Below are 26,637 nucleotides of genomic sequence, written 5' to 3'. Positions count from 1 at the left end.
CCCCCCCCGTGCTGAGCACACATGGTTCTGTGTCAGGAACAGCTACACAGAAACAGACAGAACCTGCTGGTTGAACAAATAGTATTTCTCACATATAAAGTTTAATGGAAGTCAAAATCCAATCCCTGCTTTACAAATTAAATCTTGCAATAAGGGTATTTTCTTAAACCACACTTGGATTTCAAATCAAACCTTGGCTTCAAAGACCACAAAATCAAGTCAGTTTCAGTAAAGTGTCATTTGGTAACAGCAACAAAACAGTGTTGTCACAACATTCTGGAAACATTTCTAGACTTTAAGTGAACCACAGTGCTGAAAGTACAGCTCACACCATCCTCTCATGACAGATTCCTGGGCTGAAATGTGTGGGTCCAGCATCTCTTTCAGAAGTAAAGTCCCTCGTGGCACTGTAACAGTATAAAAACACACCTTCCACTCCTGGAGGATGGTTTGGAACAGAGGGCTGGAGGATGAGCCAGGCAGCAATACCACGTGCCAGTCTGTCCTGCTGCAGCTTTCCAGTTTAATTTTCTGCAGGGGAATGTCCAGCCCAGCAGAGGTGCAGCTCAGCTCAGGATGTGCCTCCCTGCTGCAGGTCCAGCAGTCCAGGGGGACAATCATCCCAAGGAAGTTCGTCACAGTGACTCTTCTCACATGGTCTGGAGCTGATAAACTCTTGAACCTTTCTTCAAAAGATAACCCTGATCATTTAGGGATCCAATAAAGCTTTCGAAATCAGATACCTGCGAAGATAAAGACAAAAATATCAAAATGGAGAGTGACTTCTTACCTGATGTAAAGCAACATAAACCAGTTGAAAGAACTTGGTGAAATAAAGTGGGCTAAGAATAGGTCAGTTTCCTGAGCAAACTGTTCACCTACCAGGAGGTCTCACACCAGCAGTGCCCCCCTGTTTTGTGCTTTAGTTACACACTGGTTTTACTGCAGTGTTGCACAGAAGCAGCATTCTCTCCTTTATGACATGAAGAAAGGCTGCAGCTACAGATGTATAAATTCCAGTTCTGAAACAGAAGTATCTACCACAGAAAAGCATGATTTCTACAACTCTCCAGGTATAAAACTTTGAATGGGCACAAATATTCTATATATGAAGGGAGAATTAGAGTTAATGAAATTAACTTTAATAAGTAGTTGATGGGAGCAAAAAGTAGAGTCAGCTGTCAATAGTTCTGTTTGTCTGAAGCCCCCACAAGTACAGAATGCAACCCAATGACAGGGCAGAATACATTTGTGGCCATGTGTCCTAGGTGATGTTCCTTTCAACACACAACTTCAGGATGTCTGAAGCAGGAATGAAAACCTGAAAGGCATATTTAATCCAGAGGAGGCGACACAGAAACATCATTGCACTGCCGAAACAGAGCACGGACACAAGTCTGAACTTGGGAACAAAAAGAGGTGTGTCCTCTGGGGAGGCAGAAGGAATGCAGCACTGGAACCACCACTGCCTTTCACAGCTCAAACCAGGATCTTGCTCAGAACCAGCCTCATCCTTGCCAGTGCAAGGAGCTGCTGTTGCAAACGGCTGTGGGGTGGGGGAAGCTCACAGAGACACTTCAGCAGCTCTGCTCAGCCTAACAGCAGGACCCTGGTTATTTCTGCCCCTGCAAAGAGGCACACCAGAGGCGCCTTTGCTGTCTCCCTTTGGCAGCAGCAAGCGTGGGTGGCCTGGCAGTGTGTGGCTGCTGAAAGGGGAGCTCACCCGCAGCTGCAGCTCCCTGGCGATGTGGCGCAGCTGCTGCAGGTCGAAGAGGTTGTTGTAGGTCCTCTCTGCAACGCTGCTCAGGGCAGACACGAACCTCTTGGCCTGCGAGCGATGGCTCATCCCCGAGCCGTGCTGGGAGCGCTCGAAGTCCAGCTTGCCAAACTCATCCGAGTAGGTGCCCAGCATGCTACAAACAGGTCACAAAGAGAGAGCAAACTCTCACCGGGAGATAAAAGCCAACGTGTTGGGGAAGATGAAACAGGAAAGCCTTATAAATAGGATTGCCTAGCAAAAGATTTTGAGAATATGGAAACTATAAACGAGATTGAAATGAAAGCAAGCTTTGAGAAACCAACTAATGGCCAGCTGAAAGTAATCTCCTTTTGATGAAACAATACCCTCTACTTGCAGACAGGTCCAAGGGTCAGAACAGACCCTAGTAACTTAGCAGAAGGAGTCCAAAAAGTAATTTTTAAAGTTTAAAATGTAACACAGTATAGTAATGTAATAATTCTTATAAGCTATATATAAATACTATAAAATTTGTATCTTATACTAAATTAGTTAGGAAAAACTAAAATATTCAACACACAAAAAAAAAAATTATTGTATTATAACAAAAACTTCCTCCCTCTTACTCTTTCAGGCTCATCTTTCAAGCCTACTCTGAGCTGCAGCTGGCAGCTCCAAACAAAGCCCTTATACCCACACCTTTTACAATAAACTCCAAATTCCAAAACCTAACTTCAAAAATCTCTCGTTTCTGTCCGTCCCAACCATCCTACCCACCGTCACTCCTACACAAACACATGTGGATTTGATTCCCAAAACATGACTGCTTGAGAGAGCTTTCAGAAGCCACACAGAAAACCAACCCCTATAAGGTCACTCAAGGGAACTTAGACTAAGCATTCATCCAAATCACTTTTAAACTTTAATTGTTCACCTGCACCAGAGAGTAATCACAGGGGAGCAAAAACCCTTCAGCAGAGCCTCACGTCTGCCTTACTGTGCCCAGACACACAGGACCACTGTGACCACACAACTCAGCTGTATTTGACTTTGGGCTGCTGGCAGCTTTTAAAGAGCAGCTAACAAATCCAAATAGTAGTATCACAGGCCAAAGCTTGATAAAGTGATTTCTTCATTGTGTTTGAATATGTAAAGAAAAGAAGTTTCAAGTAAATAGCATTGTGATGCTTTATTTATTTTTAAAGCAGTGTTTTCTATTACCTGTATTTCATTATCTCTATTACATCCTCAGCATCTTCCTTGGTAGATTTCTCTCTTAATTCCAGCCTTGATCGTGCCTTAAAACAGAAAAAAAATACCTTACAAATGTGTAAGATACAACTGGTCTGAAAAAGGGGTACAATCACTCACCAGGGCTACAAGCACAAATTTTAGGAGCAGAGATAGAACCTAAGCCTACAGGGTTAGAGGAAGATTTTTCTATTTTTTTGTTAGTGTATCAATGTCACCTTCTGCTTACTTGCACTTTTAGGCTGTGGCTTGGAGTTCATTTGCTTTTTAGCAGTGTAGCCTTGTGAAGCAGCAGACCACAAATAGTGTTGTTAAGGCAGTGTCAGGGAAAACAGAAGCAGTCTAGGTTCAAGGTGGGCAGCAGGTTGTTCCTTCCTGCACCTACTTTTTCTTCCTTTTGGGGAATGTGAGAGATTCTCTTTCCATCTCCTCAAGGGTGTTTTGCTTTGTAAGAAGTTTTAAGGAACAGTACCTCTTAAACACTTCTAAGCCTCTTGCATTCCCACTTTTTTTTTTTTTAACAAAACAGAAGAAGCATAGGGGTGAATAAGCTGTAAAAAATGCTAGGATTTGGGTAGTACCTTAGGAATAATCTCTTTGCTTTCAATCCCTTAAGCACTCCAGCTTGCATTTACCTCTGTCAGTCGAATCAGGGACTCCAGCTGCCTCGTGGTGATGGGGGTGCTGTCTGCTCCTTGGTTCTGTTTCCGGAGCTCAAGGTAGAATTCCTGGAGGACTTGTGCAGCCTCTGGAGAGAGCTTTGGGTGCACGTACTGCCGAGCGTACCCAACGTACTTCCTCAGCAGCTGATGGGGAATGGCATCAAAGTTTTCTCCTGCTGAGATCTAGCACCATTACAGAGTTAGATTTCTGTCTGTCGGAATTCTATACAACAAAAATTTTAGTATCAAATCATCATCTTTATGCTTTATCTGGTGAAGTCATCATTATAAGGGCTTTGGTGCTTCGTGTATGAACAGTGTACTTCAAGTTCCCACGCTATGCTCAGACATGTAAACACACACACTTGGCCATTTCAGAAAAAGCAGCCAAGGGTTCTCATCTGCAACAGGGAGATAGGAAGTGCCAAACAGAATTTGTTATAAAGTTAGATCCCTTCTCAAAAAGAGAAAATCTCAATTCCCACAGCTCCAGAGAAGACTAAACCATCACTGCTGATATCCTGTTTCCAAAAGTGCATGGGTTTACCTCCAGTAGGAGTATTTCTCCCAGGACCTGGCATTTGACAATATCAGTTCTCAAAGCCATCACTGAAGTCTAATAAGAAAAATGCTTCCTCTCCTATACTCCCCAAATCCATAGAGTTGCAGATGCCCAAAGATTTGCTTCCACACTGCTTTATTTGGATTCAACACTCCATCCCAGATCATGTTATACCAAATTATTACACCTGGCCCACCTCTGTAGCTCCTTATTGAAACCCAACACAGCAAACGTGCTTTAGAGCATCTCACGCAGCAGCCCCAGGACAAGCCCCACCTTCAGCCTCTCGAGCAGGGGTCGATCTGAGGTGGCCTGGAGGACAGAGTGCTCCTGGGAGCTGGCCCGGGTCACCAGGGCGCTGCTGCAGGCGGCGCGCCGGCCGGCCCGCATGGCCATCACGTGCTCGGACAGCAGGTGGTCGTGGTCCTCGTTCGGCGTGTCCAGCAGGATGAAAACCAGATCAAATCTGCTCAGCAGAGCACTCCCCATTCTGGAGGAAAGACAAGGAACTCAGAGTGCTTGGAGAAGTGGAAAAAGTGTAGCAACTCTGTTCCACTTCAAACACAGTAAAAAGATCCTGTCCTGCTCGTTCAGAATAAAGTACAACAGCAATTTCTCTCTCAAAAGCCACTAAAAATTATTGAAGTTTGTGTTCACACTCCAAAATTCTAGAAAGCAATTGTACATGAGCTACAAGACTGCCAGAAGCATCTACTCCTGAATGTGAATTATAAAAGCAGCATTTCAGAAAGGGCTCACTTTAGGTTCTCAGACACTGTTTTGGCTTTGTTATAATGTCCTCCAACAGGGTTTGCTGCAGCAACAATGGATGTCCGAGCTGGCAGACTGCAAACAATGCCAGCCTTGGCCAGGCTGATGCTCTGCTGTTCCATGGCTTCCAACAAAGCCTGGTGCTGGTTTCCCATCTTATCAAATTCATCTATTCCACAAATTCCTGGAAGCAATTAAAACAGGACAAAGACTTATCAGACAACAAAGTAACTGAAGGACAAGTGTGTCCTACAATCCAGTGCTACATCAGAAATCCAACTCAGAAGTCTAGGGACTGCAGGGAACATTGGAAAAATCTCAATTTCAGCCAGCTTTGTTTTCATTCCATGGAAATGCAACCAAACCACCATGAATTCAGTCTGACTTGGGGATGCAGCATTTTGGTGATTCATTAAGATGATGAAACAAGCTTTTTAAAAACAGACAACATATCTCATAAGCAAGTCCTTTTTCAAGACCAGTAAGAGTCCAGCAGCTGACATCAAGTCAGATCCCTGAACAAAAAGAATCCTAGTTCTTTGACACAGTAAGTCTGGTATATGAACTGGAGAACTGAAGTTTCCCTACACTCCAGGAAAGCAGGAATTGCCCCCAGAGAAGCCACTGGAGAAGTTCAGAACTTCCCACTGTGTGGAAGCCCAGTATCATACTTCAAATAGACATTTTTAGTCCACAGTTAACCGAGCACTTTGGCTTAGCTGAGACTCAGCAGCACACACACTCCTGTCCCTCACACATGGCTACACAGAACCTGTGGCATTCCATGGATTACCTTGATCTCCAAGCACTAAGGCACCAGCTTCCAAGGCAAAATCTCCAGAAGTGCCATCTCTGGAGAGTGTAACAGTCAGGCCAGAGCTGGTGGAAGTATTGCCACAAACATACACACCTCGAGGAGCGACGTTACACACGGCCTACAAGAGAAACAGATACTTTTTCCCTCCCCAAAGTGAAGAATTTCATAAGCCTCATTCTAGAGAAACAATTCAAAGTAAACCTAAATTTGTTTCTTTCTATTGAATATGGCCCAACAGTAAAGCTCTAACTCCTTGCAACTCCAAGACACATACTTCTGCAAAGCAGTAGGGGTAACTTGTCTTGCATGCATTCTTTTCTTAAATAACAATGGGAAAAAACAAATCAGTTACTCTATGCTGAAGAGTCCTCATTCAACAAATGAATAATTTAAAAAATTTGTTTAAGATGCTTGCATGCAAATCCATCACTTTGGCTAAGTGCAAATCATATCCTAACACAACAGGTCCACGTTAGAAGGACTTTTTAAAGAAGGTCTAGGTGAATTCTGTCCTTCTTGCACTTCACAGTAACCATGGAAAAAGACATGGAATTTAAAAATCACTCAGTTTAAGGAACAAAAAAAATCTATTACTAATCGTCATAGTCATGCAGAAATACCTACTGAGATCAAAACCCAAACACAGCATCAGGTCCTTTTCCCAAAAAGCCAAGGTCTGTGCTAGCAACATAGAAATAGGGTGAGGAATGGAAGTAAACCTCACAGGAGGAGAGTCACAGGGTATTTGAAGTTGCATTTGTTCTAAGATTAATTACTTTATTTCACAATGGACCAGCTAAATGAAGACAGGAAGGAGTGAACCTCCTCAGTGGGAAAAAGGGTTGGTGACAAGAACTGTGTAAGGCCAGGAGAGCAAACCTGCAAGCCTGTCCTTGAAAGCCCATGGACACCTGCTTTGACCCAGGACACCTGCTTTGGTGTTTTAACAGGCTCCCTGTTAGCAGGAGAGCCCTTTGGATACTCTCTTCTACTTGAGGCATTGCTCCAGCGAGGCTCAGTCAACCCTTTGGTCTCACCACAGTTATCCAACCATGGTTGCAAGACAAGATAACAAGGAAATAGAGGAAAACAGAAAATAGTAATAAAGGAAACCATACTTGCAGCATTTGACTTTTTCCTAATCCTGGATCTCCAACAACCAGAACATGTGGATCTCCTCGCACAGGGATTCTGTTCTTGTCATCCACAAACTTCTGACATCCTCCAAACAAGGCCAGGGCCAAACCTGCCTTCACAATCTGTTGTGGTAGAGGCCAACATTGGTAAGTATTTGATCGTGGTGACCAACACTGACAGCTCCCTAGAACTGGCTGCAACACCCTTTCCTTCTGGATCACTGAACTTAAGGGTGTAAGGCTGCCACTCCCCTGACACCAAAAGAGACTGTGAGCCACAGTCACCTGTAAAACAGTCCCTGCTCCCTCCCCCTGTCCCAGATGAGCTTTGTGAATCCTTTAGGAGTTAACTGTGGCATATACATTTCAAACTGGAATCACAAGTGGAGTTTTTAGATGACTTACCTCGTGGCCATAGATTGCAGGACAAAGAGAGCTGGAAAGCAAAGCACAAGGTAACATAAGTGGAAGATAAATCATGTATTACTATAAATAATCACTTGTCCTCTCTCTCATCACAGAACACCTTAATAAACTTAAAACTTTTTTGGGTAGCTGTTGCTGAATTTCCAACAGAAATCAGCAGCATCAAATTTCTTGAATTTTTTTGACTGAAATAAGAAAAGCTTTTCACTTGAGTCCCCACAAAGGAAAACCAGCTTTCCAGTGGAATCTGCACCTATTCTTGTCTTAATCAAGTAACTACCTGTCACCCTCCTTTTAAAGTGCTGGTTTTGTGTTCTTTGACTCCATTGGGAGGGCCTGAGGGACATCCCAGGTAGAAGAGTACTTTTTAGTCTGAACTGAGGGTCTTTCACACCCTCTGCTCAATTCTTGCATCTCTTTCCTCTACTGTGGAAAAGCAGAGGATAAAATGGTACTTATATGGTGAGGAACAAAATTAACTAACTGCTTTTTTTACCAAAGCTTTCTGTCTAAGGTTAAGCTAGAACACAGGTAACTTCTTGTATCCCTAAACCACTCCCAAAGTCCCAACATTCCCACTGCAATACTTCCATCACTCCCTGCCAAGTCCCTTGCCCACTGCAGTTTGTTAGATCTCTGTGGTTTCTATTGCACAAGGCTCAGACATTCCACAGCTGTAGGATGAGCTATCACATTTGTTTGAAGGTGATCACACTGATTCATGTCTAATCCTAGACCCAGTCTAGGTCTGATACAACTTACTTCACAATGAGCCTGAACAGATTTTCCTCAGCTTGAATTTCTTGGATAGCATAAAGGTCTTTAAGGGAAAACTCCATGAACGATCTCTGAAAGGTCTCATCGTCAAAATTCTTCAGTTTTTGTCCTTTACTGTTGCTGACAGAATTTGCCTCAATGTACAGTAAGAACATACACTTGTCATTCTTATTTTTAGAAGCTCCTGTTAGAAAAATTGAGAAGGATGATGGAGTATTTTTTTCTGTCAATAAGCACTCATATATCTACAAATGGCATACACCAAGTCTGAAACATGTACAGCCATGTTCCTATTTAAGTACTGAACATCTGCACTTGGTAAAATTGATGCAAAATAAATTTCTAGTTACATTTGTTCTTTTAAGTTCCCTCCACTTATGTATACAATAAATATTTTCCTGAAATTGTGGATACATGTCTAGAGAGACTTTTGTCCCAGAATAAATAAAATTTTCCAGGGATTTTAAATTATTACATTACTGTTGTCAAAGCAAAGTTGAATATAAAATGTTTCCACTCAATATTTTGGGGAAAAAAAAGATGCATGGTGCAGAAGCATTAAACTTGTAGCATAGTAATTACTCAGCAATTATCATTTAATAATTAATCATTTTCTATATAGATTGATTACTGAGCAGAGAAAGAAGCCTCAGAGTAAAACAGTCTTTCAGTTATCTGCAATGTATTCTTTCAGAGCAGTGAACAACATATTTCTTCCTTTTGGGAAAGAAGAGAAAAAAAACAGTTGAAAATTTTCTTTAGGGAGACTAAACTAGGATAATTGTCCTTCACAACAGTGTGACAGTTCTCCTAATGTCTGAAGGAGATACTAAAGAGAAAATGTTAAGCAAATAATGCCCTAAAATAACTCTTCGTTGTAAAAGTTTGGTAACTTCCAAAGAAATTTACACTTTATGGACTTATGGCACCGAGAGCTCTAATTAAGGGGAGCCACTGTTGTTGTGCTTGTGTAAGCACTACCAAAAACCCCACCACAGGAAAAAGGAGTTCTCAGATGCTGCACCTCACCTTCCTCAGTGCTTGCCACCTTCACTATGCCTGTGACTGTGACCATGTCCCCTGGGACGCAGCTGTCCACCAGGTCCTGCACCAGCTCACACTCGATGGTGCGCGGGATCCGTCCCGCTTCCCGCTGCTCGTCTGACATGAGCTCCTGCACCCTGCAACACACGAGGGGGAGCTGGGCACCACGCAGCACCTTCCACTGCAGCTGCAGCACACAGCACCTGCAGCTCTGGGCATCTTCTTCAGGCCACGCTTCACTGAATGGGTGCAAACCATGCATAAAACCCAGAAATGCTGTAACGATGAACCCCGAGTTGAAATTCAGATTTTCTACCACTGATGAGCATGCTCTTGTAGAAATAAGTACAGTACATAAAGAAAAAGGCACCCATATTAAAAAAAAAAATTAAGAGGTCAGACACTATAGCCCCCATGAATTCTTAATAGGTATTCCAACCCTGCAAAAGCCCAGGGAATTTCTCAGACCATAACAAGAAGAACAGCTGACTCCCTGTTTGTGAGAGTTCCAGCTCTGGCTCTGCTCCTGGAGCTCTGAGATTCCCTGGAAGCCAAGCCGAGCTTTACCGAAGAAGCTGCGATGAACAGCGCCCTCTGGAGCTGCTAAGAACAGCTTTTACACAGATTTTTTTAATCACTTCAAACTAAGATTTTTAACCCTCCAGTTTACTTCCAGCTCATTCAGGCACAGCTGACCAATATTACCTAATAGGGTTTTTCTAGCTGACTTACAGCTCGTTAAAGGGAATAATGAAATCATAGATGCAATTAGAAATTATTGAGAAAAGCAGCAAAAGAGCACAAACTGAGCATCTCTCCAAGAGCTCAGTAAGGACAGAAGGAATTTCCAGGACATTATTACAGGGTGGGCTACAAAGTATATCAGTACTTGGATAAAATAATTGTTTTGTGATACAAATGTTGGAGAGTGCTTGCTGCAAAAGAGTAAGATTATTAAAATCACACAGTGTAACAGGGGTTGGGCCATCCTGTCACTTTTTGAGTGTCCTGTCACATCACATTTTTGTGCTTACTTGACAGACTGCCAGTCCACTGTGGTGGTTAGAGGAGAGCTCCTGTCAGCTGTGAAGGACCGGCCCCGGCACTCGGGAACAAAGCACTGCAACAACAGGAATTGATTCATTCCCAGCCTTTTTTAAAGTCCTAGGGTGAAATTGCCTTATTTGATTTAAACAAAAAAAAAAAAAAAGAAAAAAAAAAGAAAGAAAGAAAAGAGGAAAGTGAAGCAATATAATTCAGCATCATTCCAGGAAAAAAGCCAGTTTAATTAGGGTTACAAATTAGGAAGTACATAATTAATGAGGATCTATCAAGCACAGACACCTGAACTGCAACTCACAGCTGTTAGAGCAAACACACCTGAATTGTGTGATCCCCTCAGTGGACTGGTTTGAGAACAACCAGGCACTGTCCTACATCCAGTGACTTCTTAAGTCCAGATAATAAAAAGTTAAATTAAAATAGATAGTTCTTAATAAAAAAAAAAATAATAATGTAAGCATAGAAAATCACCACAGCAAGGTGGAAGGGTCTTTTTAAACACAACTGGTGAAATTAAAATTAAAAGAGGTATTTTTTCCAGATTTCAGAGAATTTCTACATATTTTTTGTCACATATCCTCTTCCAGCAGCATACATTTTTTGCAAGTAACAAGGGTCTGAAGTAAGAAAAGTTGCATGGTATGTTTAATTATTTTTTCAATGTGTTTCAGTTGTTTAACCTAGCTTTAAAGACTTTTCCCCCCCCTTGTTTTTAACATCTGCGGTGCTGCTTTTTGTGAAAACACAACAAAAACCATGAAGTTCCATGGTTTTGGCTTACCTTGGTGGGAAGGGTGTACTTCCCATCAGGGAGAGGAACACCCTGCACATCCCCACAGGCAGCACAGACGAAGGCCAGGTTGGTGCACAGGGGTTTGATGTTGCTGACCCTCACCACGGTGCCACGCAGGGCGATGTACTTGCCATAGCAGTTGGCCCTCACGTTTTTCAGCTGGGTTAGAGGCTCATAGTTGTACACCCTGCATTGGCACACAGAAAAAAAAGGACAAAAATAACTCCCAAAACCATCCAAACACAAACAGACAAAAAATCCTACTCCCAACTAAAAAAACCAAAAAACATTTAGAAGTATTTTTTCGGCAGACCCATGGGACAGTCTTTGATTCTTGCTCTAGAAAGCAGCAGAACATTCAATATTCTTCACAGGAATTGACCTCAACAGCCTCAGACAGAACAGTTTGTTTATCCAGTGACACCTCTGGCCTAGCAATACATTACTTTAAGATCATGCATAACTGTCTCTTTCCATAGTTTCAGATAAAGCCTGGAATTTAGACTTGCGACACAAAAGGACCAAAGTTTTATTACGGCTCTGCTGGCACCAGCAGGGAATTAAAAACAATAATAAAAAAAATAATAATTTTTAAAAGGTAATTTGAACTCAAATAGAGCTTACACACCCAGTTCCCTCAGACCCTTGAAGTGTGAGGTGCCATTACATCTGATAAAGAAAAAAAAGTTCTAAGGACTTGTTTCATTAAAAACTTCTCCAGTCAACAGAAATTTAAATAATTCTGCTTTTAATCAATATATCTTTTATAGAGTAGTTGTTCTACTTATAAGCCACTTCTCTACTTACAAGCTTCTCTAGTTCAAGCTGTTTGTTCAGCTTATAAGGAGGTTTCATTTCACTTTTTTCTTCACAAGGACATGAAGTCACAGCGAACAGAAAAAGCAGAATGTAGCGTGTTCTGGAAAAAGCTTCACAGAGCCCAGTTTTCCCTTCAACACGTAAACCATGCATGGACACTGAGCAAGGATGAGCCAGGAAGCAAACAGCTCCTCCTTGGGAAAGAAGAAGTGCCCAGCCCTTACCTGGCATGGATGAGAGGCACATTTATGATAGGCTCCCCATGCAGGGGCAATCCCTCGTGCACCTGCAGCTCTGCCGCGTGTCTCTCCAGGTCCTTGGTGAGCACCTGTGTGGAACAGGGACAGGGACACCCACAGGAATCAGAACCCCCAGCAGGGAGAGAGACACAGCTGTTAGAACCACATTTAGTTTGAGTCAACTGCTCCAATGATGAATAAGAGAAATGCACCAAGACCAAAGCAACTTCAAAATGCGATTTTGTGGGTCATACGGGAAGGGGAGAGATTGAAGGATTTGAGTTTTAAACAAACAGTAATTTTCCCTAAGAAAGAAAACCACAGAGATGTGGGGCTCATAACATAATTGCCTCTAAGTGCCACTGATGCATTTTTGTTGTGAGGGTTCTGCTTCCAAGGATCAGAACCTCGTGCTTACCTGGTGAATTGCCAGACCCATACACTGCAGTATTTTCTGAGGCATGTCCCTCAGCTCAGCAGATATATTTGGAATTGATTTAGTCAGCTCTCTGTCCTGGATTAGCTCCTTATAATCCACAAGAATGCTTCCTTTTCTTTCTATTTCATCCTGGGAAACATCATAAATGATAAAATACACTTCAAATTAGAAGCGAAGCACCCAAATTGTGTCCCAAATGTTTCAGGTCTCTGATGTAGGTTACTTTTGATGGGAAAAAAACACTAAAAATCTCTGGTGTTCTTGTATCAACAACAAGTTATTGGGCTGGGATATTTTGGCTTTGTTTTTTACCTTGTCATAAAGCTCAATGCGCTGCATGAAAAACTTTTCAAAGGCTTGAGTCTTCTGGACAAAAGGAGACTTGCCATTGTAAACTAATTAGAAACACACCACGTTAGTGACAGAAATAATTCTTTCCACTTCACAAAATACCTCAACAAGTAATTTTTCTTCCCTTGTTTTTCTGCTTTGCAAAACTAAGGAAGATGATAGAGCTCCAAAGCATCCCAATAACGATCACAAATGCTACAGTATATCACAAGAGTGGAATCTTTCTTGTATTTATGTTTTTATATATGAAAGGTTGATTGTTTTTTATCAAGCTTGTAACTCTACTAACACTACATGTAACCAATTCTAGAAAAAAAATAACTTAAATACTTGCTACATGTAATTTTGGTTAAAAGATACCTTCAGAGAAATAAAGTTTCCAGCCCTTATAGGGAATAAATTGCTCCATCGTTGATTGGACTAGTCGAGATTTTGCTGGGGGAAGAAAAAAAAAATAACGTGGATTGAAAGAATGCAGATAGCGAAATCTTGCAAGTTTTATTCTCAGTGATTCTTTTAACCACGGGAGACAAACAGCTGTAATTGCCTAGCACAATACGTTAAAAGAAAAACATTGTGGCTTCAGAAAGCAGGTAGAAGCTCACCAGGTTCGGGCATCCTTTTGGGCTCTCCCTTCTGTCCTCTGCCTCGCCATCCTCCTCCTCGCCATCCTCCTCGCCATCCCTGGAAGCCTCTGCCCCGGGCGCATCCCCTGCCTCTGAAGTCCCGGCTCATCTCCCGCTGCCAGCGCCAGTGCGGGGACGCGACAGCAAACCGAGGTGAGGAAACAAATGTTACCAGAAGACACTCAATTTAACGCAGCGCTGCTTTCCAGGGGGACCCCGCGGGAGGCAGGCCCGTTCTCCCCTAGCCCAGCGCCGGGGAAGGCGCTCGCAGCCCCGCCGCGGAGCCCCGGGGCCGGGCGGGCGCTCGCTGCCCTCACGGCGGCTCCCGCCTCCCGCGCTGCCGCTCTGCGCAGGCGCGCCCGGCGGGGCCCCGCCCGCGCGGGTTCGGCGCCTGCGCGGGGGCCCGGCGCGAGCGGCGGCGGCGGCCATGGAGGGCGGCCCGAGCGCGCGCATCCGTGAGGGCGACTGCGCCGTGCTCAAGCGGGACGAGGTCTTCAAGGCCGTGTCGGTGCTGCGCCGCAGGTGAGCGCCGCGCCGGCGGCTCCCGGTGCCGCTCGGCGCCTCGGCCGGGGTTTGCGCCTTCCGCCCCCGCTTCCCTCGGCGCGGCTGTGGCGGGCCCCGCCGGAGGGAAGGGGGGTCCCGGTGCCGGTCCCGGTGCCGCCGCGCCAGGCGGGAATAGCGGCCCCGCGAGGCTCGCGTGACAGGCGGCGGGAAAGGTTTTAATGTTGCCTCGGGTCCCTGTGGCAAAGAAAACCCCTTAAGCCCGGAAGATGTCCTGGCCGCGTTGCTGATAAGACTTCGGAAGAGGTTTAAGAGGGTTTGGCGCTGCCGGTGTCAGACGGGTGCCGGTTGCAGAGGAGCCTGGGCGCCGTGGCCCGCAGTTCGTGTGAAGCGCTAATCAGGATTGTTATTTGCCCTGGCCGTGCTCGCCGTGGCCCGCAGTTCGTGTGAAGCGCTAATCAGGATTGTTAATTGCCCTGGCCGTGCTCAGGGCGTTAGTGTGCAGGAGGATGCCGGCGCTCCGCTCTGGCTAGCTGCCCCTTTGGAGGGGGTGCCAGGAAAGGGCTCCCGTTTCTTTCTCCCAGGCCGACTGGCACGGCAGGAGAGCGCCTGCAGCCCGGCAGGGAACGCTGGAATCGCCGGGCACAGCCCGGGCTCTTCCCCTGACAATTCTGTAGAGCAGCGTGTGGAAGTCAGTGTCGGGTAACGTGGCCGCGTGTGTGGTTCAGTAGGATGGAGATTTAAAGGTACCGTGCGTGAGCGGAACTGGTTTGAAAGTGGCGTCGTTCAGAATTAGTGCTGGGTATAATTTGCATAATTAGGGCTCATGTTGGCAAGTTTTGATTTGAATGTGAGTGTGGCATAGATCCTGATACTTGTTTCGTTTACCAAGATTGGTATTTCCAGGGATAGCAAGGCAGCCTTTGTTGGTCAGCCTGAAAGTTAAAGGCTTCATGAATCCTGTTTTTAGTAAAGGAAGATAAAATGCACACCTGCCTTGGTGCAATCAGAATGAAAGGGATGGTTAATTAAAATTTTTTTTAATCAAACATTTCCAAGATTGCTGCCTGTTTTCTTCATAGTCTTTTGGCAAATCTTATTTCAGAGGAGCTTTGCAAAATACAGGACCGTGCTTATCTTTTTGCTACTACTCTGCATGACCCAGCTTGGATTTAATATATTTCTGACTTTTTAAAAAATAATGCTGACAAGTGCCATAGCTTTATTTTACCTGTCATTTGAAAATTCTTTTGAACTGAAAAAAAACCCATTCTTCCTATGTGGTCTATTTAAGTTCTTTGTTCTTTTCCTGACCAGTTTCAGTTTAATGTGGGTTTTGTGGTTAATTTCACTCTTTGTGCTTGTCCTGCTTTTCTTTGGGGATATAGATGGAAATGTCATATATAAAGCTATAGTTTAGGCTCAAGTATAATGGGTTTCAGATACAATAAAAATAATGCTTTAAGTATCACTCACTTTTCTGTTATTTCAGAAAAATAATTTTTGAGAAGCAGTGGTTCTACCTGGATAACGCCATCGGACACATTTATGGAACTACCTTTGAAGTAACCAGTGGTGGAAACCTCCAGCCAAAGCAAGAGGTGGAGGAGACTACCACAGGTATCCCAGAGCACTGACAGTTGGAAAAGCTGTTTCAAAATAATTTGCTTCTTTGATGATACCAAAGAAATTGGGAAACTTTCTATTAATCAGTTGTTAACTACATGCTGCTTACATTCTTTCTGTCATAAAAGTGCATGGTTTGTCTTGATCAGTGGTTTCACTAGTCCTGTAACAAATAATCTTTTTAATGTGGGAGAAAATTTGAACCTTAATCTGGGTGATTTTATTCACATTAAGTTTTACCTCACATATTACATTTCCTTGCTTGGGCTGTACTTTGCAAGGCCATGAAAAATGTGTGTTTAACCACAAGAAATCTGCTTTCTGTGACACTAAAATCATGTGTTTCTCCCACTGATTTGGAGCTAGATTTTACAAATCTGTATCCTTTTCCTTTAGAAACAAAGGAAGCAGGGACAGATAATCGTAACATAGTTGACGATGGGAAGTCTCAAAAACTGACTCATGATGACATAAAGGCTTTGAAGGACAAGGGTATTAAAGGACAGGTAAAAATAAGGTTTTGGTGTCATTTCTGTGCTACCTTGATGGTTATATTTTAGTTTCTGAAAAAGGATATTCTTTTTATCTGTGCATAGATTTCAGTGCTTTTTCTTTGTTCATCTGGTCGAGTCGTTTTTTTTGGTTTTACAAAAATGCTAAAGCTGTTTTCAGAGAAAACTTTATGTAAGGTTGTCAGAGGAAACTAAAGAACAAATTTTTGTGGCATCAGAAGTCCTAACAGATAGAAAAGTACAGCTCACATAATCACCATTTAGTTTTGCTTGTGTATAAGGTTCAAAATACTATTTCTGTATTACAGAGATATTAAAATTGTGCAATGATTAAACTGTCAAAGGTGTAGGAAAAGATTGTGGCCAAGCAATGAAGTTTTATCAAATGACACTGTGTAACAAATGTCATTTGTTACACAAATGTACCACCACTGTGCCTGTAGGCAGTGCCTGCCAGACAGGGGTGATGCTGGTGCTTTATCTGTACCTGGAAAACTCAGAGTATTCCCAAGAGATCAGTTCTGTTCTGTTAGAAAAGGGGTTGGTATTTAAGCCTGCACCTTTCATAAAGTAAGAGATCCTTAAGCTGTCTTAAATTGTTACTAAAGCATTGCAGCCAGTTCTGTTCTGCAGATGCTGTCAGGCACAATCCTCTCTGGTCTTTGGTTTAGCCTTTCTAATAAAACCAGGAAATTGTTCATGCTTACCTCAAGTTCATCTCCTGTTTGCATCTTGCTCTTTGGAGCAGTTTTTCTGCTTTTGCCTGCTGGGTCCAAGGGGTTTGGAGTGGTCCTTCTGTTCCCATGGTTGTGCTGCTGGTTGTGTGATCTCTTGGAGAAGAATGTGCTAATCAGGCTGGCAGCTTTGATGGTTTTTGTTTTCATATCCATGGCAGAAGATCCCTCTGACTTTTCTGTGTGTCCTCAGCAAGCCTGTGCCATGCATCTCCTGTGCTTTTATTAACTCTGCTTTCTGGACTCTAACTGAATATTCATTTTAAGCTACATTAGCAGCAATAGGTATTCCTCCCTAAATGTATGTTAAAATCTGAATTCCTGTTTGTGAATGGTGTGTCTCAGTGATGCAGGACACTTCCCTGTTTCCTCACTGTAAATTTTACTGGAATATAAAAACACTCTTACAAAACAACATAACCCAGGCACTGGATTTATTTTTTCCTAGAATAAAGCAAAAAATAAGAGATTCTGTTTCAAATGATTAATAACAGATGTGAAGTGTTTGAAGGAATAATGGCCTGAAAAGCACAATAGGAAGTGAGGAATACTTGCACCACTCTGTTATTTGAGCAGGTTTTTAAAGCACAAGGGAAGCTGCAGTGTCCAAATTGAAAATATTCCTTTTTTCATTTGTCCCCTCCATGTTTAATAGAACCCATAATTTTAGCAGTTAAGCTATTTGGATCACAGAACCCAAAGCAGCAGCATTTTTGTTCTTGTGTTGCTGGTATGGAGACAAGCCCTGAGCAAGGAGAGTCCTGTTGGATTGGTTTGGTTCTGCTGGAGGTCCTAGTGACCCTTCCAGCTGGAATCTGAAAGCATTGAGAAAGAGTTGGGTTGGCAAAGGATGGAGATTAGAACAGGGAGACCAAGAAACCAAAACTGGAATTCTGGGGAGACCTGGGAGCTAGAGAAGGAAAAAAAAAAATCAGGAGTATTGCAGGAATTAATAAATGCTAAGGAGCCGGACATTGTGCAAGGAGTTGATACAGTAGTGTGGCAAAATTTGTGAGACTGAAAAAATTATTGGAGTGAGGGAGATGTCTGGTGATTAACCAGAGCAGAGGGGAGGAACTACATGAAACAGGGAAAAAAGGTACCCTCAGAGATGCTGGAATCAGAGAGACCCAAAGAGGGAGTTGGATTAAATGAAATATTACTGAATATTCCAGGATAAGCATTTTTATTTCTCTGATTTACATGCAAAACGATGTGATTAAATTCCTACACGTAGTCAGTGTAATGCCTCACTGGTCCTGTTGGTTAACAGAGATTGACTTTGCCATTAGTGTCAGGAGAAGTTTGTGGTCTACATGCCTCTACTGGAAGAAAATATTTTCAGTGCTTGTTTAAAAAAATACTGTCTATAAAATGAATGAGAAATAAATGCTAGCTGTAACAAAAATGAATTGTCTCTTCCAAGGAAATAGTTCAACAGTTAATAGAGAACAGTACAACATTCAGAGACAAAACAGAATTTGCTCAAGATAAATACATAAAGAAGAAGAAGAAAAAGTAAGTGAATTTTAAAATGTGAAAAATACTCGGTAATTCCTTAAATAGTTGAGATTAAAATAAGACCATTACTATGTTTTTTTACAGATATGAGGCAGTTATTACAATTGTGAAACCATCCACTCGCATCCTTTCAACCATGTATTATGCAAGGGAACCAGGAAAAATTAAGTGAGTTTTCATTTGGTTTCTTTTTTCAAATGATAACAGAAAGATACTTTAATACTTTTTAAATACCTGCACTATACCAAAGTATGCAGTACTCACTTTTCTTCTCTTGCCCTTGAATGTGAAGATCGTGATTTAATGAAAGATAACGTGATACTGAAAATTAATTAATATGGCAGCAAACAGGAGAACTCTTTTGCATACAGCTCCAGAATTCACCATTTCCCTATCAACACCACCTTGCTAACTGCCCACACAGACAGAAATTCTTTGATTTTCAAAGGCACCTCTTCCCTGCTTTGGCTGGTGGCCAAACATCTCTGTGTTCTGGCTCAGTGACACGATAAACAGCCACTTACCACAGGCAAGAATTGTTGTCTTTAACCTGTCAGGGATTCAAAATCCTCAGTCAGAAGTCTCCAGATTTTAAAAACCTGTGGATAACACTGGGGCTGGAGGCAGATGGGGCCATGACTACAGGGATCTGGCCTGGTTTGATTTTCACTCACCTCACCTAAGAGATACATTAATGGTGGACTGATACATTTTTAAATGAAGGAATAGTAGATGCTGGGATTTAAAATCTTCAAATACATGTTATTTAAAGCTTCTCAAACCGTTTTCTTTCTCCTTCCATCATCTCTGCACTTGGCTGTTTTTTACTATTGAAGATTAGTTGTAATTTCTGCAGCTTTCACTGAGTCTCTTCAGTGCATGAGCTGGGTTTTGCTCCTGGGTTACAGGTGGTGCTGGCTCCTGCAAAACAGGTGAAAACCACAAGGGATTCATTATTGGATCAGGAAATGCATCCATACCACTCGTTCTTTACAAAGTTTACATGCCAGAGGAAAAAACAAAAGGTTGAAAAAGTACTTTCTCTGACTGGCACAGCCCAAGGTGTCCACTTTGCTCTGTGCACCCTACTGCATATCCTGCTTTTGCTTTTCCTGGCTGATTTCTTCTTGGCTCCAGTTCTACTTCTTCATTATCAGATGTGTAACTATAAGTTTCTGTGTGGTGACTCTGAAGGTCACTGATGCTTTTTTTGAATCTACCTGTAATCCAACTTTTTTTTGGCAGTCTCCTGGGCTAGTAGGCAGTACCTGTAAGCAAACTGCTGTTTGTTAAGTGCCTCTTGTCTTCCAGCCACCTGAGGTACGACACCCTGGCTCAGATGCTGACTTTGGGAAACATCCACGCTGGCAACAAGATGATTGTCATGGAAACGTGTGCAGGCCTGGTGCTGGGGGCTGTGATGGAGAGAATGGGGGGTGAGCTACACCAAGGGGGGTGGGAAATGCACACCTGAAAGCAGCACTCCAAAGTGCTTCCTCAGCTTTTGAAATCTGGTCTCACCACCACCAGGATTCAAGGAAAAACTTGTTTTTTCCACTAGAGAAAGTTTTTGCTCAGTTGGATTTATTTTTCAGTACTTAAAAAAAAAAAGTAAAAAATTGAGAATTAGATTTTATATCATTTTTTAATATAATTAATTTTTATTAAGTGTATAGCCCTGTATGTAGATCTGTTTTAGTTCCTCTCAGCATAATGACATTGAATTCAGAAAAAGCTGTAAGGGGCTTGTATGGAGATTCTTCCCAGACACCTGGAAGTTCAGGAAAGTGAATGGCAGAAGAAAGAAATGGTGCCTCTGGAATTCTGACAGCACTGGAAATGTCGCAGTTCCTCTTGTTCACTGCACCACATTTAGTGTTTGCTTTGAAAGTTTGTGACATTTCCTTCAGCATATTCTAGGAGAAGTTTGACTCCTGATTTGTATTTCAAACTCAGTTTCATTATTCTAAGACACCAGGTGGAGGTGACAATTACATTCCAGAAGCCTGGAAAGGCAGGAAGTGACGTGATGTGCACACAGATGTTGTCTGGGAAGCACACAGGCAGTGCTACTGTACATTGGTTTTTTGGCCATAGGGCTACTTCTTGAAGTAAATAAGATACAACTCCAGTTAACTATTGAGAAGTTATTTTAACATCTCACAGCTCTTCCTTGAGGCCCTGCATATTGAAGAAATTCTTTGCCAAATAAGGCTCTTTAAATTAACTTTTGGGTTTTATCCAAGCAACTCCATAAATAAGTAATGGAAACGGTACAATTTTGCCTTTTAATTATTTATTAAATTAGCTTTTTCTAGCAATTTGTCACTGCTTATATGAGCTAAAGCTCATCTATTAGGAGAAAGAAGCTAATATTAGCTTCTAATTTAATCCTAAACACATGGTTAATACGCAAATATTCCATGAGTTACCTTGTCCTTTTATGTTTCAGTAACTGTTGTCCTTTCAATAAAGGTTTTCTGCCTTGGGGCACATTTCCACAGCTTGTTAAATTTAATGGTTTGATTAAGAGCAGGCAATTTACTTCCTTTTTCTTAAATGGACCCTTCATTTAAGCATTTTAGAAAGAATTTTAAATTTTTAAGCATTCTGGCTTTCCAATGTGTTTTGATTCTTTCCCTCCCACAGGCTACGGATCCATCATTCAGATGTACCCAGGAGGGGGACCTGTGAGAGCTGCCACCAGTTGTTTTGGATTTCCCAAACCTTTTTTTGATAATCTTCATGAATTTCCTCTCAGCAAAGTGCAGAGTCTCCTGTCTGGGACATTCAGTACAGAGACTCTGCCTGCAGACCCTGAGGAGAATGCACTGGTGGAAGAGGAAAGCAATGGATTGAGTGAGGAGAAACAGACTTGCCTGCAGGAAACAGAGGAGGAACCTGCTCCTGAAGCACCTATGGAGATCAATCCAACAGAAGAGCAAGACACAATGGACATTAATGCTGAAGATGTAGAGTTTAAAGAGAACAAAGACAAAGAAAATAAAGAAAATGTAAGAATATTTATTGTGGCCGTTCAGGTTTCACAATGTCTGTGGACATAAAATTCTGCTGTCTGAATCAGCCCTGCTGAAATGCAGCTTAGGTGTTTAAGTGGAACTCTGGAAATTGTCTTTTGCCTTACATTAAGATTCAAAAACTGAAAATGCAGTCCAGGCAATAATGATTTGATAAATAATTACCAGTTAAAGTGCCAACTGTTTGTTTTGTTGTTCAAAGGTTCGGGAAAAGCAAATAAAACAGTGGGAGAGAAGGAAAAAGCTGAAAGAAGCTGCTGCTTTGCTGAGGGAGAAGAATGCTGATGGGTGAGTCTGCTTAGAGCTGTCATAGTTTGGGAATGGTGTTCCCAATTTAGTGCTCCCACTGAAACAGCCCAGACCATGGGGGCCAGGGGATGGAGCAGAGAACTGGGGGCACAAAAGGCACTGGTTGAGATTTTTTTCTTTCATTTAAATGGCTTGAAATGATTTAAAAGTCAACTAAATACAATTATTAAAAATGAAAAAAATAATCTATCCAAAGAAAAACAGAACCCAGGTAGAATCTAATTCAAAATTACTCCCAAAAAATAACAGGATTCTAATTAGCAAAGTAGAACCTGAGGTTTTAAGTTCATTAAAGTGGAACTAAATTTGTTGTTCTGGGTTTTTTTTTTTTTTTTTTTTTTTGGTTAGTTTGTTTTTAGAAACTCATTTCCTTTTTACACATAAAAAAACCACATAACTTTATTTTACCTGCTTTAGCCAGGATCAGTTATTCCCAAGGAACAATTTAGCACAAAGATTTAATATCATAATTTTAAAACAAATACAATATATTCCTAGAAATTGAGCTCCAAAATAGTGTAAGAGCATTTGGTGGGTGTGACTTTTTCACCGTGCTCTTAGCAAATGCTGAAGTGATTCAAGTTAACCAGGTAGCATTAATTTAGTTAATTTAATAACACTCATATTAACTTTTTTCCTCCAGAGAATATTGGTTCACTGGAAATGAAGCTGTTCTGCTTGGATAAATTTTACTGCACATTTACTGGTTATTCTCAAATGCTTGTGTATAATTTTTGGGTTTTATTACTGTGAAATTAACTCATGCTCATTCATATACCTCATGTAGCATATTTAAGTGGTAGAATTTATGAACATGCAGAACCAGGTAATTCTGTGTTCTCTGAAGCAGTGAGGTGGTCAAGGAGGTTTGTAAAAAGCTCTGCAGGTGCTGTGGCTGTGACCATGGAGCTGCCTGAATAGTGGCAGTGTTTGGGTCTGGTTTCACTGCTGTTTGCTGCTCCATCCCTGTAATTAATGTCTGTGCATGATCTGGCAAAGGCAAAATTAATATTTGACTTCACTTGTCATTTCCTTCTGTGTAAAATAGCACATTCAGCTGTTGATTGAGTTCAAGGAGACCTGTTCAGTATTTGCCTCTTGTTTGCTTTCAATCACTTTTATCCTCCTTTTGTCCTCTGTAATGCATAAAAGCTGTAAAAAATGACATTCCTGACGGGATGAGTGATTCCTGGCTTTAGGAAGGCAGAATTTATGGTGCCTGAGAGCACTGTCCCAGAGGGCTCAGCCCTGATCCCCTTTTTCAGTCTGCCTTTTATAGCCACTGCTCCTTGAGATCAGGAACCACAGAAAACTTGGCATGGAATAAGGAAATGCTTCAAATTAATGACTAGAAACAGACAGGGAAAATAAGAGTTTGGGGATTTTTTGCAGGAGAGAAACAGGGAAAGGATAGGGAAAAAGGTGGTTGACATTGGAGGTGGGGAGAAAGATGGGACTTGGTGGCAGAGTAAAGAAAAGCTGTTCATTAGGTGAAGGTGGGCACCAACCTCAGGTACCTGAATTTAACAGTATAATTACTGGATGTAGAAGATACATCCCAGTTAAACTTCCACCTTCTGTGCTGTTGTGTGCTAGAACATCGTTTGTCCTGGATCTGTTGGTTCCATTCCTTGATGAGAGTTGAGGTCTGATGTTAGGCCCCTGAGGGGAAAAAGGCAGATGTTCATCGGCTATTTGGTATTCTTTTCAAGAAGACTTTAGAGATAGAACTATTCCATTTTCCTGACACCATGGAAGCAGAAATTTGTTCACAGACACGCCAAATGTTTGGAATTAGACCATCTCCCTCCCTCTGCCCCTTCCTCACCCACTGCATCCATTCTGTGCCTGGCCAGGCTCCCTGCTGGCAGCAATCTGTGCTGCCACGTGAAAGAGCAGCATCTGATTTTGCCCGGTCTCTCAGCCCTCACTTCCCTTCCTGGAGTCTGGCAGAGCCCCTGGCAGTGCCAGGGCAGCATTCCAAGGCACGGGATGAGTCTTTCCTTTATGGCCTGCTTGGTTCATGATGGAGCACAATTCCCTTGAGGTTTGCATTAGAAGTAAATGGTCTGCAAGGCCGTGGCTGGCAAACAACCAAAGTGGGAACAATTGAAAAAGAATTCTCACCTCCTTATCTTTTCAAGTTACAAAATTGAACATCAGTTTTTATCTCCTTTTTGCCGGGCAAGTTTAACTCTGCTCCAGTGCTGCACATTCCCCTGGAGAACAAATGTTAATTGATGGGGCATCTCAGTAGTGTGAAGGAGTTTAATTAGCCCCTTCTTTCTACAGAAGCACTTAATAGCTAATTAACTACCATTAGCTAATTATCAACCATTCCTTGCAGTATAGTTCAGCAGTGACTTTTTTGGATTAAAACTGGAGATAGCAGTAGAGAATCTCAACCATCTGTAGATCCAAGTTATTGTGTGATGTTAAAATGAGGATGGAGAATAGAATATGAAGCCTTTAGGGTATCAAGGACATAGTTTCTTTTTAAAAGGTTTTTAGTCATGCCTTTTATGGGTTTGTTCTCTCTTTAAATATTCTTTTTATGTAAAACTATTAAATGAAGACTACTCAGTCTAAAGAGAACTGAGGTTACATTCTAAGCAACATTTGGCAGTCACAAAACTTAAAGTGTATTTGGAAAATGGTCTTGTGACAGAGCAAGCAAAATGAAATTTCTTAGATTGTAAGAATTATTGTGGAGCCCAACACAGCTGAAGTGAGTGCTCCTGCAATGCTTATAATATTCTGCACTTTGGGGAGCAATGCTTCAGCTTCTTAATTACACTAGCAGGAAGTAATGACTTGTTTTTACATTTGGGGAGTTGTCAGAGCAATGAAAACATGCTGATGAGACACTTCGAAGCTGTAATTGATTGCTGTGCTAAGTAGGAGGAAATGTCACTAGGTGAGCAGGTTTCAGAAGCAGAAAACTAACGTGCATGAAACTTTTCTTGCAGCTTAATTGTAGCCAGCAAGTTTCATCCCACACCCTTGTTACTTTCTTTACTGGAATTTGTTGCTCCTTCGAGGCCTTTTGTTGTCTACTGCCAATACAAAGAGGTAAATCAGGATGTTACTTCAGCTGTTACAGTTCAAGCCTGGTGCCATTCTGCTGTGTAACCTCCCCTTTGGTTTTCCTAAGCCATTATTAGAATGTTACACCAAGCTGAGAGAAAGAGGTGGAGTCATCAACCTGAAACTGTCTGAAACCTGGCTAAGGAACTACCAGGTAAGGATGGCAGCAGGGGCTGCCAAAACCATGGGAATTCTGAGGAGCAAAACGTTCCCTGAAACCAGGGGGGAGGCTGGACTGACTGAAACAATGTCTAAGCTCAGGAATTTGCTCTACCCTAGAGCAGTGGGTGTTCTGAAGAGCTTTGATGCTTCACTGTCACCATTTCCAATGCAAAGGCTTTGCTTTCTTGCATTTTATTAAACATTTGCTGAAATATTTCTAGGAGAGTGACAGGGTTAGTAATTCCTAGATGTCCACACAAGGTGGGCCTGACCAGTGAGAACAGCACTGCAGTGTCCTGGACACAGGTAAAACCTCTGACACCTGCAGTGACAGTCAGGGCAAGGAGGGGGCACAGCTGGAGGGACAATCCTTACACAAAGCTGTGCTGTGGCTGCAGCAAGGTGACAGGGACAGACCTGGAAATCACAGAATCCCTTCAGGCTGCTTTGTGCAGCAGCTGTGGTTTCTTGCAGAGTACCACTCTCGCTTCTGAGCACATCATGGCACTTTCATGGGCCTCAAACCTTGCCTTTATAATATATATTTATTTATACAGATATAGATATTTATGATATATATTTTTTTTTGCTGGCAATGCCATGAAGAAGTAACCAGAGAGGCAGCAGCCTGTATAATTATGGCTTTCTACAACTGGATTCTCTTCTGCAGCTACTTTAAAGATAAATACACTTCCCAAATGGCTGTTTGTTGTTGTGGCTGGGAAAAAAATTTACATCCTATCCTGTAAGCTGCAATTATTCAGCATGATGTGCACACATAGAGTGGATTTTTTACAGGTGCTGGTTTTGGGTGTGTTTTGTTGTTGTTTGTTTGTTTTAAAGGTTTTACCAGACCGCAGCCATCCCAAGCTGACCATGAGTGGAGGTGGAGGATACCTCCTGTCTGGCATCACTGTTGTCTTGGAGAAGGGCAAATCTGATTCCAGTAACTCAGAAGCACTAAAGATGGAAGAGCCATCATCTAAAAGATGCAAGCTTCAAGACCTTCCTTGTTAACGTCTGGGGAATGACTCATGGTTTAGATCTCAGGAGTTTGGTGAAATAACAAGTCCTTTCTGTGCTGTTGGCCGCACAGGGCTGTGCCTGTCGTGCATCTGTCAGAGAAAGCAGCAGAACTGCAGGGGAGGGAGGACTCTGCTCCTCAGCAGTTCACACCATCTGAATGTCCAGGAATACCCTTGGGAGCAGACATCCCACTGAACTCACAGGAACTTCAAAAAGGAGAAGACCAAGAGCAGACAAAGCCTCAGTGCAGGCATTGTTTGTTTGTTACCAAATCTGAATATGAGGTAGTTTTTTAAAAGGTTGAGTTGGAATCAACACATCCAACTTAGCTTTCCATTCTCCAGAAAGGCAGCAGAGGATTCTCCTCAGGATTCCACATGGTGAACTGCTCCCACTTGGGACACAGAACTCAGCTCTGTTCAGTGATTTAAGAAAGTAGAATGAACAGCAAAAATCATACACTTTTTTTTTTCCAGAAGAACAATAAAAAGAGAAATCTAATAGTAGAGATGACCCCATGCTTACAATATGACTTCACATTTTCCTAAAATAAATACAGAGGAGAAAGTGCATGTTCTTAAATTAAAATACAAAATATTTAAACAGTG

General features: G+C 42.2%; 2 protein-coding genes across 3 annotated transcripts; one reads left to right on the top strand and one right to left on the bottom strand.

Moving 5' to 3' along the window:
- Positions 1–70: 70 nt before the first annotated feature.
- MCM8 (minichromosome maintenance 8 homologous recombination repair factor) lies at positions 71–13,844 on the bottom strand. The gene is made up of 18 exons (XM_053937238.1): positions 13,493–13,844; positions 13,248–13,322; positions 12,849–12,931; positions 12,516–12,665; positions 12,083–12,186; positions 11,028–11,226; positions 10,219–10,304; positions 9,170–9,321; positions 8,126–8,324; positions 7,343–7,373; positions 6,920–7,060; positions 5,778–5,919; positions 4,973–5,168; positions 4,490–4,703; positions 3,625–3,834; positions 2,960–3,036; positions 1,724–1,913; positions 71–743 (listed from the first exon to the last, which is right to left on the bottom strand). Exons 1-18 carry the CDS (start codon positions 13,620–13,622, stop codon positions 651–653), a joined length of 2,472 nt encoding a protein of 823 aa, XP_053793213.1. The 5' UTR covers positions 13,623–13,844; the 3' UTR covers positions 71–650.
- Positions 13,845–13,922: 78 nt separating this feature from the next.
- Positions 13,923–26,637, top strand: TRMT6 (tRNA methyltransferase 6 non-catalytic subunit). Of its 2 annotated transcripts, XM_053936788.1 has the most exons (11): positions 13,923–14,035; positions 15,507–15,634; positions 16,037–16,146; positions 18,313–18,404; positions 18,492–18,575; positions 19,719–19,843; positions 21,057–21,421; positions 21,648–21,733; positions 24,724–24,826; positions 24,909–24,995; positions 25,847–26,637. In XM_053936788.1, the coding sequence occupies exons 1-11, from the start codon at positions 13,941–13,943 to the stop codon at positions 26,018–26,020; spliced, it is 1,449 nt and encodes a 482-aa protein (XP_053792763.1). In that variant the 5' UTR covers positions 13,923–13,940; the 3' UTR covers positions 26,021–26,637. The 2 variants fall into 2 exon arrangements, with proteins under 2 accessions (XP_053792763.1, XP_053792764.1); XM_053936789.1 differs by lacking the exons at positions 13,923–14,035; positions 16,037–16,146 and having other exon boundaries at positions 15,549–15,634.

Source organism: Vidua chalybeata, chromosome 3 (genome assembly GCF_026979565.1).
Source record: "Vidua chalybeata isolate OUT-0048 chromosome 3, bVidCha1 merged haplotype, whole genome shotgun sequence".
Taxonomy (NCBI): Eukaryota; Metazoa; Chordata; class Aves; order Passeriformes; family Viduidae; genus Vidua; species Vidua chalybeata.
The sequence above is the reverse complement of the archived record's forward strand: the minus strand, read 5'-3'. Positions and strand labels throughout refer to the sequence as shown.

Coding starts and splice junctions, on each gene's coding strand:
- MCM8 (XM_053937238.1), bottom strand. CDS start 13,622: ATGAGCCGGGACTTCAGAGGCAGGGGATGCGCCCGGGGCAGAGGCTTC. Junction 10,305..11,027: donor AGTACACCCTTCCCACCAAG/GTAAGCCAAAAC, acceptor CTGTTGTTGCAG/TGCTTTGTTCCCGAGTGCCG. Junction 5,920..6,919: donor GAAAAAGTCAAATGCTGCAA/GTATGGTTTCCT, acceptor TTTCTCTTGTAG/GCCGTGTGTAACGTCGCTCC.
- TRMT6 (XM_053936788.1), top strand. CDS start 13,941: ATGGAGGGCGGCCCGAGCGCGCGCATCCGTGAGGGCGACTGCGCCGTG. Junction 24,827..24,908: donor TCTACTGCCAATACAAAGAG/GTAAATCAGGAT, acceptor GGTTTTCCTAAG/CCATTATTAGAATGTTACAC. Junction 24,996..25,846: donor CCTGGCTAAGGAACTACCAG/GTAAGGATGGCA, acceptor TTTGTTTTAAAG/GTTTTACCAGACCGCAGCCA.